This window comes from Tachypleus tridentatus, chromosome 3 (genome assembly GCF_004210375.1).
Source record: "Tachypleus tridentatus isolate NWPU-2018 chromosome 3, ASM421037v1, whole genome shotgun sequence".
NCBI lineage: Eukaryota > Metazoa > Arthropoda > Merostomata > Xiphosura > Limulidae > Tachypleus > Tachypleus tridentatus.
The window spans coordinates 81,155,328-81,175,366 of record NC_134827.1 but is presented as its reverse complement, the minus strand read 5'-3'; the positions used below and the strand labels follow the sequence as shown (position 1 = coordinate 81,175,366).

General features: G+C 31.5%; 2 protein-coding genes across 14 annotated transcripts in view; one reads left to right on the top strand and one right to left on the bottom strand.

Moving 5' to 3' along the window:
* Positions 1–20,039, top strand: part of LOC143247340 (uncharacterized) — a 47,717-nt gene that overhangs the window by 22,745 nt on the left and 4,933 nt on the right. For 6 of the 12 annotated variants that reach the window (XR_013026520.1, XR_013026518.1, XR_013026516.1 and 3 more), the window contains 2 exons: positions 1,352–1,586; positions 2,346–2,714. The gene's annotated coding sequence lies outside the window, so the exon portion shown is untranslated. Of the gene's footprint in view, positions 1–1,324; positions 1,587–2,345; positions 2,715–10,279; positions 10,389–10,562; positions 11,847–12,224; positions 12,418–20,039 lie in introns of those variants that run through there. The other 6 variants (XM_076495216.1, XM_076495222.1, XM_076495217.1 and 3 more) reach the window with 6 other exon arrangements.
* Positions 12,000–20,039, bottom strand: part of LOC143247338 (protein cycle-like) — an 81,879-nt gene continuing 73,839 nt past the window's right edge. For both annotated transcript variants that reach the window (XM_076495211.1, XM_076495212.1), the window contains 5 exons: positions 19,546–19,696; positions 14,696–14,929; positions 14,262–14,364; positions 12,807–12,981; positions 12,000–12,470 (listed from right to left, as the gene is read on the bottom strand). In XM_076495211.1, the coding sequence (XP_076351326.1) occupies positions 12,298–12,470; positions 12,807–12,981; positions 14,262–14,364; positions 14,696–14,929; positions 19,546–19,696 (836 nt within the window). In that variant the 3' untranslated portion in view covers positions 12,000–12,297. The remainder of the gene's footprint in view (positions 12,471–12,806; positions 12,982–14,261; positions 14,365–14,695; positions 14,930–19,545; positions 19,697–20,039) is intronic.

Sequence of the window (20,039 nt, the reverse complement as noted above, 5' to 3'; positions counted from 1 at the left end):
TTTATTTCAGGGTTCCTTTGAATTTAGGGAACCACCAGAAGTCTCATGGTGACAAGTCAGATGAATATGCTAATTGAGGTACAAGGAGTATGTTTTATCAGCCAAAGATTGCTGGATGGAAAATGATGAGTGGCAGGGTGCATTGTTGTGAAGAAGAACCTCATTTTGTCACTTCTGTGGTCTTTTTCGTCTGTCTCACTTGCACGTTTCCAAATCCTTAATTTAAAAAAACAAAACAGCATTAATGGCAGTACCTTGGGAAATAAATTCTGTGTGAATTATTCTTTCAATGCCAAAGAAAACAATGAGCATGACCTTCACCTGCTGTCTCAGTTGGAGTGCTTTTTGTTTTTTTTTTGTCATGGTGACAAGGAGAGCTTTGTGCTTTCATCTTTGGCATGTAACCATAAATCCATGTTTCATTGCCCATTATCACTTTCTTTAAAAATGTTTGTGTGTGAGACACATCAGTTTTGTGACTTGGATGAAATTGGAGCTCAGTTTTCTTTGCTAATCTGCAAAGATGCGTGGAATGAACTTTGCACTAATGTGTTTCATGTTGAAGTTATCGGTCAATATGGACTGAACTAGACCAAATGAAATATCACTTTCTTGAGCAAACTCTGGGATGGTTAAATGTTGCTTTGATTGGATGAGAGTGAGGACTTTGTTGATATTTTCATCTTTTCATCTTCCAGTGACTCATTTTTGTGTTGAAACCTGTCAAACTACTTAAACTGTTTTTTGTTACAGCATCAACTCCATAGATTGTCAGTAGCATTTCGTGTGTTTTTGTAGCTGTCTTTCCAAGCTTAAAATGAGCCTGCTGCTCAAAATGTGGCATTTTTTAAAGAGGATGCTAACATTTTTTTTGACATAAATGAAACTTGCTGCACATTGGAGTGTAATAACTCTAATCAGACTCCACATGCAGATTAGAGTGGGTTCACATAATAACCACATTGAAATATTTTTAAACTTAAGGTCAGCCACGCCCACTTGTAAAGATAAAGCTGTGTTGCTAGGTGACAGTTTGAAGTTGAATGACATGCTTACAGCCAATAAAAAGGAAATTTTGCACTATCGGTTAAATTCTGAATAAACCTTTACCAGTGAACAGACTTTTAGCATGAGAAGGAAAACAAGCTTAGTCCATTTTTGTTGAAGTGTATCATGCTTGGCTAGTGTTTCTCACCTTTAGTATTGGTTTGCTAAACAGTTAGACTACATTTAGGTCTTACATTTATATTTTAATTAGTTATGTATTACTTCTTAAAATACATATTTGAGAATGTTATGATTGTTTACATTTAACTTGATGTAGTTTGACTTGTGGAATTGTCTCTTCAAGATGGTGTCTTTCACACGTGCAAGCATTAGTGAAAGAGTTTGTGGATGGCCTTTGACCTACAATAACTCTACTGATTTCAGGATCATGTTGGTAGGGAAAGGTTGCATACCTGCATCAAGAATAAGAGAATTGGAAAGGATAATTAGAAATAAACTAAGTCATAAGAAAGAGATGTGAAATTACACACGCAAGAAAAATACATTTGTTCTAGTGGATTTCTACAAATAATTGAAAGGTATGTATGTTCATTTGTTAACCATAAACATTTTATTGTCCTATGTGGTGATGAAAACAGTTAAATTGTAGTAGAGAAAATGGGAAATAAAATATAAATATTTACCTTAGAAAAACAGTTGATATTCATTTAGGGGGTGTTCTACAAATGAAACAATAAAATATCTTGCAGCATATTGGAGAAAAGTAAGTAAAGCATAAAGTCAAAGATGAACTGTTTGGTAAATATCCTGATATTAGATTTGGAGGTGAATATTACATACATATTAACTAATAACACTACCAATGTAAAGTAGTCCAGAAATATAGTCCATTCTACAGATAACTCGAACATTTAGAAAACTATTTCATTGCAAGCTCTTAATATGTTACTCAAACTGAAATATTTTATTTCATTTACACAAGTAACTTGCACAGAGTTACTATTATTAAAGTTGGCCCAAAATTGACTAAGGTATGAAAACGTTTTTATTTCTGTGGTAAATTTTCATAGAAAACTACTTCAGCTTGAGATTGAAATACTTTGGTTTTCCCAAATTATAATATATTAAGAAGATACATATTTTGCTTATTTAAATCAAAACTACATGAATGAAGTTATCTTTTGTGCTATTCACATAATTGTACATATTGAAAAGGTTTGGCACTGTTTTGATAACTATCTTGTGTTATCATCAACTTCATAACAAGTATTTTTAAGATGGTAGGGACAACAGTTGTGTATGTGTTTATTATTAAAGAGTGGTATGTTTCTCTCCAGGTTTGTATTTCCTGCTGGACTGTTCCTTCATTTCTTCCATACATGTGTTGAGGCTGTCTTCAGTTCTGTTTATAATATTGAAAACACCAATAAGAAATTTATGTACTTTTAAACTGTGAATAAGCCAGTGAGTTCTGAATATACTGGAGTAACTTTTCACTGCAGGTATTTCTGCAGTGATTAATGTCTGTCTAGGATTTTTAAAAGCTTGCTGTTTAGCATATACGGACCATTAAGGTCTATGAAAACTGGCTATTATCAATTAGAAAAACCTATGAGTAATGTAAATAATAATAATACTATGTAATAATGTATTATGTAATTAATTTTGTATTGTACTTGCATGTAAATAAATACTTAAAAACATTCCTCATTGACTTTTATTAATTAAAGCTAGTAAAAAGATATCAAAAGTAAAACTGATAGAAGAAGGAAGCTAGTTCAGAGTGTTTTGTTTTTTGGAAGTTAATAAAAACATAATTGTAGTCATAGCAGTGACTATTAAAATGAAACCTAAATTTGATGTGCTTCCATGTGCAAGGCACCCAGGATTTTACAGAAACAAATTTTTCAAATCATTTATTGGCTAACACTTTTACCAAAACCTGATTGGACAAAATGCAGGTGATTGCTGCATCCTTTGTGAAAACTGGATCCACAGCTGGTCACAAAACAGATATCAAAATACTATTCACATTTAGTGAGTTTACTGAACTTTTATTGATAAAGCAGTATTAATACAGGAAAATAAGGTAAGAGCTTGTAAGTACATGTGTTTGGTACTTTTGGGAAATGCTCTTGATGTTAGTGTGAATGCAATAATTTAGACCCAAAGATCAAAATGGCATGTAAGCAGGTGGGAAACAGTTGCAGCGAAAATTGAAAACAAAAGGATTGATTATCCTGTTGGAAAGTGATGAAAATTTTGTGATGCACAAGAAATGATGCAGATCATTTAAGTGTGAAAGCACAAGGCATTGTTGTAGTACTCCAACAGGGCATAGGAATGATGTCTTGAATTCTACAGTTGTTTAGTATCAAACTTGCAGCAACATCAAACTTTCCAAATGAGGAAGCTTGATGGAAGGTACCACGTTTCAGTGCTTTTAACAGGAACAATTGATTGCTTGTGTTATATGACTATATTAAGAATGTTATGCACCACATTACTCTCGGAAGATCTGATCTTATGAATGTGATTGCAAATGATATTTGTAAGAAATCTGGTACAAAACTATTCTCATATGCCAACTATGTGCAACAAATTCTGCCAGAGAAATGTACTTGGAGAAACGTTATACCTGCACTGTTGTGTTAGTCAATATCTAAAGAAGTGAAAGAGAGGTTGCAGATTGGAAAACAAACTTTAGAAACAATTAATGGCACTTTTGTCAGTTAAAGTCTGGGTTTCAGCTGAAACCTACAATATGAGCAAAGCAAAGTCCAACATCTATTATGCTTGTTGCAGTCAAATAACAGGTGATTTGCTCTTTCTAGTGTTTTCCCTGCAAAGAGATACTGCTTTGGTCCCTTCATTTGAAAGGCTTAATAAGTTAAATTTAATAATCTGGATATAGTTGACTGGAAAATTGAATTCCATCTTCATTGCTGAATGTTTTTTCAATAACAATCTTCACACGTTGTGTACTACTCTTCGTATTTATTTCTCTAACTGCCTGCCTTGACAGAAGAACTAGTGTGTGATTTGGTAAATACTACAGACAAAATTTTTTGCATAATTTGTTTGGACTGAAAGTGTTATGAATACAGAAAAGTAATGCAGATATTACTCAGTGTAACAAGAAGTTGACCTGCAAGGGGCTGGGGTTCTGCATAGGGGAAATGTTGCTATTCTTACCAGCTTGTGTCAGTTAAACTGGAGTTCAGTTGCAGATCCTATGTGCCATCTTGACATGGGAGAGAAGTCTTTTTGACTACCTAATATGAAAGTCCTCATATAACTGGCCTAGCATGGTCTGGTGGGTAGGATGCTCAGCTCATGGTTTGCAGGTTCAAATCCTCTTTGCCAGAAATGCATGCCATTTCAGCTATTTGTTGGTAAGAGTAGTCCAAGGGTTTGTGGGGATGGTATCAAGCAGTTTTGTGCAAGATTCAAACAAACCTCAATCTGACTCTTAAATTTTGTTGTAACATAATTTTCCTTAAATTTTTTTAAAAGTATTCTGGTAATTTAAAATTTGAATTCTATTGATCATTCATGTCAATTCAGCAGTAATTTTTCTACCATTTAAAAAGGAATTTGTACTCTGATGAAGGAATTCTGAAGCTAAAGGCTCATACAACTAATTGAATATTCAATTTTTTCTCCAACTTGCACTTGGGACAGCCTCTTTATTAGCCAACTTTAACTCATTCTCTTCCTGTAATTCATTTTGTTCAGTGAAAACCCTCTTAATTTTTGTTTGACCTGAAAGAGTATTTCTTGGACAAAAATTCAAAATACTGCATATTTATTGATGTAAACTACTGTTTAGGGTATCATCTACTTGGCAATTGACTTGTTTCAGTGTGCAAGCCACTAAATGCACAGTCACATATCTGACCACTGTTTAAAAAAAAAAAAAAAATAGTGACATGAATATTTGAAGCTAAGTGTTGATGTTCGTATCACTAATGGACAACTTAAAGTAATAACAATACTGTTACCCCATAACAATCCACATAATCAGGTATCTTAAAATTTGAATATTTCACTGTATGCTGAAGAGGTCTTTCATAAAACTGTAAGTAAATGTTTTGATAAACTTACAAATGGTTGGGTAGCATATTTTGTAGCATACATCATGATCCATGTACTAGCCTCAATAAATCTTGAAAAGAAAGCAGCAGAACCTTGTGTTATATAAGTTTCATAATGAGATGTATACCCATTTCTACTGAACTGTTAATGTTGTGTAAACAAACCCCATGTGAGATAAGGAAGACTTTAGTAAAATCACCAAAACAAATATCCTAGGTCATAAATAAGATGGCTTATGGATCAGTGATGCTTCTAATTATGTGCAAGTAAAGTCTGAATTAATACTACAACTGTGGTAGGCAACAGTGTTATCTTCTGTCTTGGTAAGTTGTATATCTGTATGCACGAGAGGAATTCACCATTTGCAATTTCAACTTAATGATCCAGCTTGATTTTTCTCTTAGCTGACTGTCCAAGTTAGCTTCATTTATTTATGCATGAACATGCAGTTTATCCTGTAGAAAAGATATCTTAATCTATACAATAGCTTCAGCAGTTTAATACTTGTGTATACTTTTTGTGAAACACTAAAAGTTACTGTATTCATTGCTTTCTGAAGTACTACAGAAAAAATTTGTGGACAACATTCTATAAAATTCTTTATTCATTTCGAGAACAAACGGATAGGACTGTTCTGATGTCTGAAACTTAATACCATATAAACTTCATTGATCTTGAGGTAGGAATGACACTGTTATGAACAAACAAAACAAACCTACATAAAAAGTATCAAATGTAACATAACGAGCAATATATGGTGACACAAAATTAACAGATATTTGGTCCTCTTGTAATTATATACTCTGTTAATGGCTTCTACAAAAATGTTTGACTGCTTATGTATAAACTCAGTTGTAAGACCTGAACTATGTTATCAGAAATAGGCTTAATTAAGCTGTGTTCCAATACAGCCACTGTCATTTGAACTGTTTTAAGTCCATGAATAAATTGTTTTGATGTTTCATCTCCCTTCACAAAGAGTTTAATCTATCATTTAAATAATTTTTTGTTACAGTATATCATGCACTAAAAGCTAAAGTAAACAGCAAGTAGGGTATTGTTGATCTCAATAAACAAGTAATAAAACTGAAAACAACTTGTATATAATTAACAGTATAATAGCTGTATTTAAAATCTTCTACAAATAGAATTCCTCAAATACACAGTATTTCAACACTAATAACTTCAACTAGAGTGTGACATTAAACCTTTAATAAACAAAGTTTTGTTTAAAATTAGCCCAGTGCAATATTTTTTTGTCCACTACATCTGAGTGCCAGTGAAATACATGTATTCGAAGCTTTCTTTTTGATTCTACCAACGTTTACTGCCGTTAAAAGGTATAAAACCTCAAATCATGTGCATATGTCTATTCCAACATTGATAAATGCACAGTGAAATGAATATCTCTATTATACCCAGGTATAATGATGACAAATCCTCCAGTTATCTTAAATTTATTATTGGAGTTAGCCTACGTGAAAAATCATTACTGAATGGATGAAACTGATGATTTAATACTGTTTACAGTTTGTGATGATAATTATATCAAGCATGCATCAATGCCAAGATAGAAATATATGCATGATTTGGGTTTTTTTTTGTCTTTAGAAGGTGGTAGGACCATGATTTTGGAAAACTAATATCACCAATAAATTTCTAGTCCACAAATACCTGCACCTAGTTTATTAGTTTTTATTTATAGCACTGGCCTAATAAAATAAATGTCTTGTACAACTGATACACATTAAATTACAACTATAAAAGTATTTTCTTTGAATAACAAACATACAGACCATTCAACAAACACTTAAAATATAATTTAAAACATTAATACTGAGAACTCTTACAAGGAAATTTAAAGTTGAAACTACATACAAGAACTACTTTCTGGTATGCTATATATTCTCAGAATTTTTTTTTTTTAATCAAGCATTTGACCAGGCTACAAATGAATTACCTTCCATAACTGAAATCCCAGTTGCCTTTTGTTGTTAGTAAACTTATAATTACTTTACCAGAGTAATGTGCTAAAGGTATATTCCATTTATAAGCAGTCATCTGATGAACATTACCACCACAAGTTTTTGTTTTTCTACAAAGTAATACCATTTATACAAGATTAAATTTAACGTTTTTCTCTCAATAAATGGTGAAAAGGTCAGTTATGAATCACATTATTTTTTTCATCACATATCTTGAGATCTTTACCTGGACTGTATAATTTTTTTTTTTTTTTATGTACAATAGTAACCTGAACCTTGATAAGATATAATAACTTTATCTTGTGTACTTTATCCAGGAAACCTAAGGCAAAACTCTAGCTTGAAAAAGATATACATCTTCATGAGAATTGCATTCTTTACATTAACTCCAGCTTACTAAAAGATGAAGATATTTTCAACAAGTAAAAGAAGCTATTCCTATAAAGATCTAAAATCACAATAAACACAAAGCAAAATGTAAAGAAACTTCTAAGGCTATAGGGCTTTGCCCTAAAATTTTCTTAGGCTACATATTAAAGATTGCTTTATTATATCTTTTAAAATAAGTATGATGTTTTGTGTGTTTTTTTCTATCAATTGAATCATATAACAGTGTGAAAGAAACATTTTCATACTTGCTGGGATGTACTGCTGAAAGTGCAATAAAAATGAATAACACAAGAACGAAAGTAGTTCTGCCAAACCAATAAATTATCCCATGATTATATTTTGGTTTGGCTCTTGAACATTCAATCTAGAACTGAACGTTTTAGTAAATATAGTTGTGGTTTTTATCTACACACACAGATACAGCACACATGTAAACTATTGTCATGGGGGAGAACAAACTTAAATCATTCTTGCTGAAGGAGAGAGAAAACGTACACAGTATAAATATGTACAGTACTTAATTTTTGAATATACTTGAAGTTTTTATGTGAAACAATAAAAGCATCAAGAATGCATACAAATGGTTCATAAAGAGCATTTCTGTATAATTGTCTATAATTAAATGCAGTATGTACTCTGTGCAATGAAGTTAAATTACTTAACAACAGTGGACTTAAATGATACGCCTGACCTCTTCTGTTTGTACAAGTCACCATAAAATAATGAGATCATATGGGGTAGTCCATAATTATCAGTACTGAAGACTTGGCACAAACTATTTACCTTGATCATGGCACTTAACCTGGACGGTACTGGAAGAATCAACCCCCCAGAAACTTAAAAAAAAATAAAAATATATACACACAACCTTCACTTCAACATCACCAATTTCTCAAAGCCATATATATATATTTCCTGGATCAAAATGAAATTCCTTATTGAATATTCTTCTACAACATAAAAGATACACTTGGCTGACTTTAGGAATATCAGCAAAGTTTTATTAGTTGATTCAAAAATAAATTTCTTACACTTAACATTTTTACATTAGTCGCACATAAGTCATTTTTATGCATTACTAACTTCTCACAACTTAAGTTTAATGCTGTGTGAAGCACATGCAGTTCCTAATTTCATTTCAAATCTTTTGTTTTTTGTAAGAGAATCAGTTCAGAATTTCAATGTGACAAGTCTAGATCCAGCAAGAGCACAATAGTGTTTAGCTAATTCTACAAAATGTGTCAGTGAAGTACAAGTAAGTTAATAGCAAAGAAAACAACATAAGGATGTTTAGCCTAAATTACTACACAACATTGTGTTTTCTAAGCAGCAAGTTCATTGTAATGCAAACACAGTTTTATCCCAATATATCATTAATCTCCTACTTGAGAGAGAGAGCTGAGTCATAGTTTTTGTTCCTTGAGAAAATGTGTGGATGTGTGTATATACACATGTATTAGAACTGCTTCCACAGATAACTTCAATCGTAATTAATTTGGACCTATCTGAACAGCTTTGACTAATTAGAGCAACTGCTCGTAAGCTATTTCTCAACACTTTCATTTATGAAATAAAACCTATGATAAAAATAATTGTAATGGTGTTATAAAGTACACTGAACATTTTGTTTTTATTACCACAGGAAGTGAATAAAAATAGTTTTTTACTTTATCAGTTATCTAAGCCTAAATCATTTGAACAGGTCTTACCATTGCTGATAAACTATGGTAATCTTTAGTTGTTTCTATTATATTAGTAAATACGAGACCAAAAACAACAAACATATAAAGACATGGATTCAACACTGCAACCAGATAATTTACGAGACCAACTTACAAGTGTTACAAAAATAATAGGAAACATTTTCCATTCTCTTAAGAATTTTTAATCTGTTTTGAAGGTAGATAAGGATTTGTATTAATTACTTTGAAAGTATAGAAAATTTGATAACACATGAAAAAGTTTTGAAGTACAAAGTTTTCTTTAACAGGTTGTAGTATCTACTATATCTCACCTAGGAAGTATATTCATGGTATGATCAAAGGAACATAGTTTCAGTATATTGTACATCAATGAGCATAGTATTAAAAATTTAACATTTAGTATGTGTGATCATCAGTATTTGTTTCTTCATATTATTAATTATGCTTATATTTAGTGGTAAAGATTTAATCTAACAGAAATACTAATGATTATTTTCACTATGTGTTCCCTTCATAACATTGGTGTTTTTCTGATGGAAAAATGTACAAAAGTAAAAAAAAATTTCTATCTTTAAACTGCTTGATGTTATTAGTTGTACTGTAGTTCATTTTCTCACAACTTCTATCATGTCGATTCACTCTTGCTGACGACAACTTAGGATTTGAAATTCTTGTTCTAACAGTCATTATTTTTTGTCATATTAAGTTGTATGTAATGATGGTGTTGCAAGCAATATTTTTAGTTATTTTCTCATTAATATCTTTCTGCTGTGTAATCTCATTGTAACTAACCCTTGAAATTATTAAATATTTTCACATCCTTAAGGTGTGGAATGTGTCAAAATCAGAAAAAAGTACATAATGTTGGAATAAAGTAAGAAGAATTGGTTAAAACATATCTCTGCCAAATAATACAAATAAATATTTGTGTTTAAAAATATCAAGTAATGGTTACTTCAAACCTAAGTTACACTTTTATTTTAAACTTCTTAATATGAAGGATATATTATTTATGGGGTTCTTTTTTAATTTCTGATTATGTCTGATAATTTTCAGTTTAAAATAGCTTTTTTTCTATGATGCTGCTTACTACAGGTTCCTTAACAATGGAAACACTACCATTTCTAGTTAATTTATCTGAAGATGCCAGTAGTCAGCAGTTCTTTGAAGTACTGATGTTGATTCAGCAGTGGTTCTACCTTAAGTAAGTGATCTACAGTTACATATATTGCTGGTTATTATGTAAACATTGAGGTTAAAACTTGGTGCACTTTGTCTGTTTAAAGTAATATTGATGGTTGGCAGTTTTGAAAGTTGTATGTACAGTGGCTTAAACACTGAAATTATGAATGGTCTAATATTTTTCTTTTTTCTACAGGTGACAGTGTTTTATTTTATCAACACTTAAGTAACTAGTAACTGTGTTATCATGGAAGATGACAGCAGTTTATTATATATGTTTCAGACAACAATGACAATGTATAGTGAAAAGCATAGAAGTAACCTGAATAACACAGTACAGATTTATACATTGTATCATGATTTTTTTAAAGAAACTGCATGCATTTTAAATGTATTGTTAAAGCATTTCAGACAAATACTATTAACAGCACTTAATTAATGTCATGAGTGTTTTTGAATGCAATGAACCAGTGGTTTCCAAACTGTGTGGCCAGAGGGAAAGAATGCAGTTAACAGCACCCTACTACCCACTATAAAGAAATAACTGTCACTGTTATAAATTCACCCATAGCTAGAAAATCTAGGGAATGTATGATGATATCACATAGATTCAAACTCAGCTTTGTAGCTTAGACATTCAGAGCTTTACCACTGGATCAACTCACACTGCACATGTAGAAAAATAATATTCAAATGTGCTGTAATACATACTTGATTATATGATGTAAACACTATATATACTCAGTGATGTATAATGCTAATTCTAAATGACAATTATCATTATAGATCAATTACATGTCAAAAAGCAGAACAAGTTTTACGATCAGACAATAAAGGTGTCATATGACTTCCAAAATTTTCACATCTTCAAAATGAAATAATCTCAACTATTATCATCTGACCACATGCTTATTTTTATATGTATTTTTGACAATCAAGACGATGACACTTCCAGTACATTTAGTGAAGATGCTTGGTAGTTCAAAGCTGTTTGATGAAAATACATAGTAACACATTTTGCTTTAGTTTTAAAAGCTAATAGTTAAACTATCACTACTGGTAGTTAAAATACTTTATGTAATGCCACATAACCTTTCAATAGCACTTGAAGCTTATTTTCAGTTTGTACTTAACCAAATGCTCATCCAAGACATTTCTTAACCTGTTTTTCATGTCAGTGACTAACTTTCTGCCTTCCTAAACTGTTGCAAACTGGTGAAATACAAACACGACAAAAATCCAACATGACTTGCATGTGAATATTCTTTTTTTCACAAATAAAATCCATGGGCTAATGGTTGAGAAACACCAATCTCATGGTTAAACTTTCATCATGGTTTTTCCATAAATCTTGAACTATAAAAGAAACTTGAAATATTGTGTAAGTAGTCTATTTTATAAATAAAGCTGTCACAATATTGGGTTTCATGTACTAGTAACCTATGCTGAGGAGTTTTTTCAGTTTTGTCTCCACTAAAAACTTCAACTGGGCTGTTAGTGTGCCTTTTCACTGATGACACTCTAATACTGTTAGTAGGTTTAATAATCTATCTTTGCATTGGGCTGCACAGATCATAACAAAAATATCCTAATTATTTGTCATAAGAATATACTTAAAAAAAATCAACTGACCTTTCTTAAAAGACTTGTTTAATATAATGATCAAAATCAATTTTTCCACTGGTAGGTTTCATAGATGAAAACCAAAAACCCACTATCACCCTCATAAGTCTAATGATAAATCAGATGGAATTGGTCATTCTTCCAACAAACCAGTTATAATGATAGTGAATTTTCACAACAAATTGAACTACTTATATTCCTCTATTTAGTGTTAAAATAAATGGTTCATTTGTAGATACAATTTGCTGCTGAAATGGCTATCAGTGCTATCACATGAGATTATATTCCAAAAGCCAAGTTACTGGAAATCAAGGAAGAGGCCATGGAAGACCACTGAAGTCTACCGGACCACCTAGTCCAGCATCAGCCTCGAGAAGACTCATAATAACTGCCATGGCAGCTTCATCATTCCCTTCATTGCTACTTTGGTAAGTGCTGCTAATCATGTCTCGGCCCATGAGAGTATCCATGAAATCAATATCTGCACAAAGGATACAAACAAATGAAGTACTGTCAGTTAAACACCAATAAAAACAGAAGAATTTGTGTGTGTATATATAATGTATGAAATGTCTATAAAGAAACAACAGTGGTCAAGGAACTGTGCATGTTAAATTCTTGAATAACAACAAAATTGTTACAAGCATTGTACTAAAGAGTACTGTGATATCCTTTAGTACCACTAATAATGAATCTTAAGCATTATTTTTGCATATAATTTTTGAATATTAGATACATTAATATAACATCAACTGTTCTTTCACTATAATTATTACTACCATTTCTTTGACTGGAAGTTTTATGTATAATTACTGACCTGTATCACTAACAGAACTGTTGTGTGGAGTTCCAGAGTACTGGCTATGATTACTGTTACAAGACTGTTGGGAGGGTGAATGGGGACAGGCATCTCCATTAATGACTGATACATGATTAGGTTCCATTGTGGTCATAGGTGCAGTACTAGGTCCAGGAATAGCAGTGGCCTGAGTCTGGATGAAATAAGATCATCAGATTACAAACTATTCTAATCACCCAATCTGTGACTGAGAACTCAAAAATAAGTTTACTTCATAAAGAACATAAGGTTAGGTTGTAATACTCTCAGGAGAATTATACATTCTCTATATTCCAAAGGTGCTTGTTTTTGCAACTGTTGTTTCAGAAATAAAGTTACAAAAAAAGGGCTAACTGAACATAGCTGTCATTAATTTTGAACTAATAAGCTAGGGAAAGCAGTCAGTCAGCAGCACTCACTATTAATGCTTGAGACATTTTTGTCTGATCAAACAGATGTAGTCACTTGCTACGAAGGAGTTTCAGCTGAATTATTATGAACCTCAATGTCAAAGAATTAAGAGTATCAGCTGACTTTGTCTTTATTCTTCAATGAAAAGAGCAATAAAAACTTTTGTAATTTAATTAATTACATTAAAATATTTATGAATAATCTTTTTTTTGCTTTGGAATATAGTCATCTTTGTATAATTAAGTATTGCAATGAAAGCTAAAATTAACCTAATGCACCATCAACAATACAAGAAACCCATTTGAAGTAAAAAAAAATATTCTTGAGACTGCTGGTACGGGCATTAGCACTTTAATTAAAATAATGTACAGAACAACGTTTCGACCTTCTTAGATCATCTTTGTTAACCGGAAGATGACCTAAGAAAGTCGAAACGTTGTTCTGTACCTTATTTTAATTAAAGTGCTAATACTCATACCAGACATCTTGAGAATACATAATTATCAATATCTTCTGATCAAAGCATGCTATTAGTATAGATCACAACTTAAGATCAATTCATTAAGAAGAGTAGCTAACTAGGTGTTTGTAACATCATAAACCAAAATACTTATAACTATTAGAAATGCACTGAAGAATCATCCATAACCACATCAATATTTCATAAGGTTCTGGAGATTTACTTAGAACTAAAGATTAGCTTCAAAATAAAAAATTGGGTAACAGTGTAATCACACATTCTGCAAAAGTTACAGAAAACTTATTTTGGCATGATGTAAAACTGAATAATTATATATTAACTTTAAATAACAATTTAAACTTAAAATGTATGAAAATTCACTAAAGTTTACTTAAGGAAGGAAAATACTATGAGTACAGTATTTAAAAGTGTACTTTGAAGATACCTTAAGTAAAATTTTGGGTCTCAGAAATATGCACATTGCAAAAACTTAACTTCAATCTAGCTATATAAATGAATTATAAAAATTTAAAAACTTGTGTGTATATCACAAAAAAGCTTACTTTTATTAAGCTATTGACTGGAAACGGTGCTCTATTTGGAAACCCCATGTTATTGTTATCAGCTACAAGAACAGGGCTACTACTTGAAGAAGAGTCTCTTGCTCTAATAGAGAAAAATCAAATTAAATATTTCATGTATTTTTAAATTTCTCATAAACTTCAATTAAAATAAAAACTTTTAAAATAGTGTTATACATACATACATATATATATATTTAATTGAGACATTCCTAGACGTGTATTGTTTAGCTGGAAAGAAATTTAACATGATGTGATTGACATAGATTTAATGTTTGGATTTTTTCTTCAAAGTTTAGGAAATGATACAAGCTGTAGATACAGCATTTTAAGTTTGTTCAAGGATTACAATTTAATGTTTAGTTGTTAAGTTTATTATGGAAAGAAACCCTTCTATTTTGGAAAAACAAACTTACTTTTGAACTTCCATGGCCTCATCTGCTATTTGTTGGCCTATCTTGCCTGCTCCAACTCTTGTACCTAAAAGTTTCTGAATTGTGTCATTAGTGGATGTGTCACTGGTTGAAGGAAAGACAGAAAGCACAGCATCAAGACTGTCAGAGTTGCTGTTGAGCATTTCTTCAAGGGTGGCATTTGAACTTTCTACCACTGCTAAGTTTGCTGCACTGGAGGAATCTTGGGAAACATACCTCAACAAAAAATAATAAATGTTGGCATTAAATAAAAGTCTTTTTAAATTATTAGACATAAGTATTAATTTCATATTACATAAAAATGAAACAATTAAAGTTAAATTAAATTACAGTAACAAAGAATGAACAAGCATTTTTTCTTCTTTCTTTAAAGTATTGTTTCATTTCAACAAAAGGACTTTATTTAAAACAAAACAAAAATTGGTATAAATATAATTTTCAAATAATAATGATTTGCATTTTGCTTTCCATTTTGACCTGAAACCCCCTTATGTACACTGAATTATCTGTGTTCTCTTTCATTTTACATATATACACACAAGCACAAACATGGGTTTGGTCAAGAAAAGTGCACTGACTGAACCTGTCTAACCTCACAAGGAACCACGCCTGGTGGGTCCCTTGTCATGTTAGGCACTTCCCAGGTTGGGAACCACTGGTGTGTTAGACACCCTACACATGAATGTATAAAATAAGAAATGATACTGAGAGAAGTCTTGTACACAACATACATAACTGAAGAAAGATAGTGTACAACAGCTGTATGCCATAACAAGAGTGAACACAGAAGGTTAGTATTCTAAAAAAAAACAAACTAACACATGAAAAATGTTAAAAACAATATCTAAACATTACTATATGGCCAGTGTATGGAAAATCACTGTTTAATAAAAAAAAATGTTCATATGCTCCCCAAAATATGAACTCCACTAAGTAAATGTTTGATGTATTGCACAGAGTTAGTACAGAGGATAGGTATATAAGATATTAAAATAACTTGGGAACCTCACAATTCACATAAACATGTTTTCTCATGCTCTACCTCATGACCATTCATCTTGATTATAGCCCTGTAGTGTAGCTTCCATTTCAAAAGGCTCTGTCACAAGGCTTTATTATTCAAAGCACATTACTCCTTTGTTAGTAATTCTATTATCCATCTGGTGTATGAAGATGACTATTTCAACAGTCTAATGCCAGAGAAGCTCTTAGACATTGCATCTGGCTACTTGGCTGTATGTTCTCATATGAAACATCATGAATATCCATTTTATTCTTCAGATGCTTAAAGTATGTAACAGTTGAGCATTTAAAATATGTCATAGTTTGTTTAGTTTGTTTTTTTGTCTTCTAAATGGAGATCCTTCTTGATTATGTTGAGTATTGTTGCCTAGAGCATATAGATGACTTTTGCTACTGACCATTGTGTTTGTAGATTCTCACCTGTTACAAGATACTGCATTTTACTTACCATGGCTGGACCATGACTTATTGCAGGTACCTTTCTGGGCATTCCTTCTTCTTCAAGCTGATGCATAATCCTTTTCAAATGTTATTGGGTAAAAGGAATATGCCCATCTTGGAAATTCTAAATCCCTATCAGAACACACCTTCGTGATTTAAGAGTATGGAAATTTGCATCCAAGATGGCTGTCTGTTCCATACTCTTTCTTGAAGCAATTAACTTTAAGGGCCAGACTTTCTTAAGTGTCCAATTTGATGTCACCAGTGTTCTGGGGCTAGTTTCTCTAAGCAGATAGTTTACACAAATGTATAATAATTTCTAAATGATAGATACAGATTTTTTGAAACATATGTAGTGTGCTGAGTTTGTATTAAGTTTTTGTAGCAATCCAAGGAAATAAACAGTGATGGGGTATTAAAAGTAGCATGTCATCAACAGTAAAAGTTAACTTCAAACTAATAACACAAACATAAAAATTGTAAATGTTACTCAAGCCTTTATTGTGATTAATTAGTAAACATTTATGTTTTGAAAATTTATTATAAGCTGATTGTCTCATTACTATTTTTACATGTATCAAAATAACATGTTGCAGTAATCATGTGTTCTGCTTTATAGTTTATTTTTAATGAAAATAATTTTTTTTGGGTAAATACAAAGATTAGAGTCTAAAATAAATCTTGAAAGCATATAATATTATTTGATCATACTACAAACACAGGATATGAAAAGATATTTTAGGTGTGTCCATTTGGAGCTTGTAATAAAATGAGTTTCTTTAAAGCATGATCTCTTTTACATGTATAAACTGCTACTATTAATTTATAGATGTATATTTTTCATATATATTAGTATATATCTAGTGTAGATTGTCATTTTGTACATAGTTATACACAACAAGCAAGACATTTGTTTTGGTCAACAACTAAAAAGGTAAGAGTACTCTTTTAGTTGGGAATACATAGAGTGCATAATGCTTTTCCCACCACAGTTAGTTCATATGATGTGCAAATTATTAGGACAGGGTGGATTTGAAATGTATTAGTAACAAATCAACTCAATTTTCTGCAATAGAAGTCCTTGAAAGTGGGATTACATAACAGGTGTGTATTTCTACCTGTTTAATTAACATTCAAATGGTGTGAATTGTGGTAGTTTTTGGTTTAAAACATTATAGGATAATTGTTTTAACTGTAAGATAGTTTTGAACAATTAATTATACAAGTTTGGTTCATTCAAACAAAACTTAAAAACAACATTTGCAAAACCAAAAAAATTGATATTTTTGAATTTTTTCATAATTTAATAAAGGCTTCAAATGAAATGCTGAGTTACATGCATTTCTAATTAGCAAAAAAGTTGAAATTGTATTAACAGCTGGTGTCTGCTAAAATAAGCTGTAAGCTGACCTTTATACCACACATCAAGCAGCTATGGGTCAAATGTACAAGAGCACTGAACATCCTTCCATTCCTATTTATACAGATGGTTCGAAATCAGGTTACCATGTGGGCTTTGCCATGGTTTGTTGTGGTTTGGTGGTTGTGCGCAGAATCCCCTCTACAGCTTCTGTGTTCACTGCTGAACTGTACGCCATTTCTCATGCCCTGGATCACATAGAAGCTAAGCAGTACTCAAACTGCACTATTTATACTGACTCGCTTAGTTCTCTACTGGCCATGGAATTGCTTTATGTTGGTTCACACCCTGTTCTCACCAAAATTCAAGACCGACTGGCCCATCTCTCTTTAACATCTACTTTTATCCAGTTTTTATGGATACCTGGCCATGTTGGTATTCGCGGGAATGAGCTTGCCGACACTGCAGCTAAGTCTATCCGCTCTGGCACTATCATCAGTGTGCCTGTCCCATACGTGGACTATGGTCCTGCATTCAAGGCTTGGCTCTGTGCCAGCTGGCAGTCCACCTGGAGTGAGCAATGCAAAAACAAGCTTTTCCAAATAAAACCTTATATTGGACTTTGGCCATCTTGCTTCTCTAAGGATCGGAAAGAGGAAGTTGTTCTAACTAGACTATGCATTGGTCACAGTTTTTTAACTCATCATTTTCTTTTATCTGGAACTGATGCACCAGTGTGTAGTTTGTGTAACACTCAGATCACGATAAGCCACATTTTGCTTTCTTGTCATCGTTACGACTCTCAATGACGGCACCATTTTAAACATGTTCTATCCCAAGGTTTGTCCATAACGTTAGACAGTGTTATTGGTGATGGTGACACTGTTTACCTTGGTAATGTTTTTAGTTTTTAAAGGCCATTCATCTTTTTAATGCCATTTAAGTTTTTTTATTTATACATTAGACCTTTTTTAATGTGGCTCCATTTTAAAAATCACAGTTCATCTAGTTCGATTTGAAATTAAAAACTGGCCGTAACATTAAATAACTCGAAACCAGGACTGGAAAGGCCAACTTCAGGTGATTGACGGTGGTTTTTGTACTTACCTATTAGTCTTCCTGACAAGTTATGATAATTAGAGTTACACTACAGAAAGTCCTTTACAACTTGAATTACTGCAGTTTTTCTCTTAACATTGTAGACTAGATGTAAACATTGATTTTATGCTATTTATGTTTTTTTTATACTTTGTTTTGTTTTACATTAATTTCCTTTTATGAATTTTACTAAATTTACTTTTAACTTTTTACTGGACGTTTGGCGCAGATAGCCTAGCTACTTTGTGCCATAAAACACTAAATCAATCAACCAACCAACCAAGCCTCTGCAATAATAGTTTAATTTATTTGCAAAAAAAAAAAAATTGGATTAATTACTGTTTAACTACAGAATGAGCCACCAAAAAAATAAATTTGAAAGGGAAATTAGTGTAGTTTCATGTATACTAAGAAAAAAGTTAAAACTTATTGGTAAATGAGTCTAACAGTCACACCCATATAGCACACATGGAAGAACAATAAAATGTAGGCTATGTTGCATAGCAAAGACCATAAAGACAACTGTAGGTAAAATATTCTCTCTTATTTCTATGATATACTGAGTTATAACAACTGATTTATTTTATTGGCATGCACAAGAAACTAGAAATTAAAACTTACTGTTACCTGCTAATAGACAGTAGCACAAGTAATGACAGTTTTAGATTTCACACTACTTTAAATTAAAAAGAGTGTCTTTATATTTAATTTTATGAAAAGTGAAAATTTTGTTAATGGATTTCTTTAGATGGTACAGAAAGAAGCAATAAATTTATATTATAGAGGTATCATAGATTGTTTTAATTTTTTTTTACCTGGAAAGTTTAAGTTTTAGAACTATTTTTATATTATTCTCATAATTTTAAACATAAGTACAAAATAAGCCACATGTCTACAGTATTACACTTACGGGACTGAAGAATTTACCGCTACAAGATATTCAAATTCTTTGGTCCACGGATTTTTAAAATTCTTCCATATGCTCTGCATACAAACAAAGGATCCATCTTTTGTTCGAAATCTATAGTTCTGAGTTGTAATTTTTTCACTTGCTTGTAGAACTAAGTTGAACACAAGACACAAACAAAATTTAAAAAAATAATAGCACATATTAAAATAATCAAAATGAACATTGTTTTTTAAGCACATAACATTAATATAGACTGGAAACAATACCTAATAAAGAAGTTAAAATAATAGTATATTTAAAAATAATACTTATTATATTTTGACCAGGAACTTTTAAAATAGAATTAGAAGCTCTGAATAAACATACAAGCTGTATCAACTATTTATAGTATAAACAGCATACAAGTTTATGAGATATTATACAACAAAAAATAAACTATTTATACTGTAAAAATTGAATGGTGTTGAAAGGTTAATGATAATAAAAAAATTCTG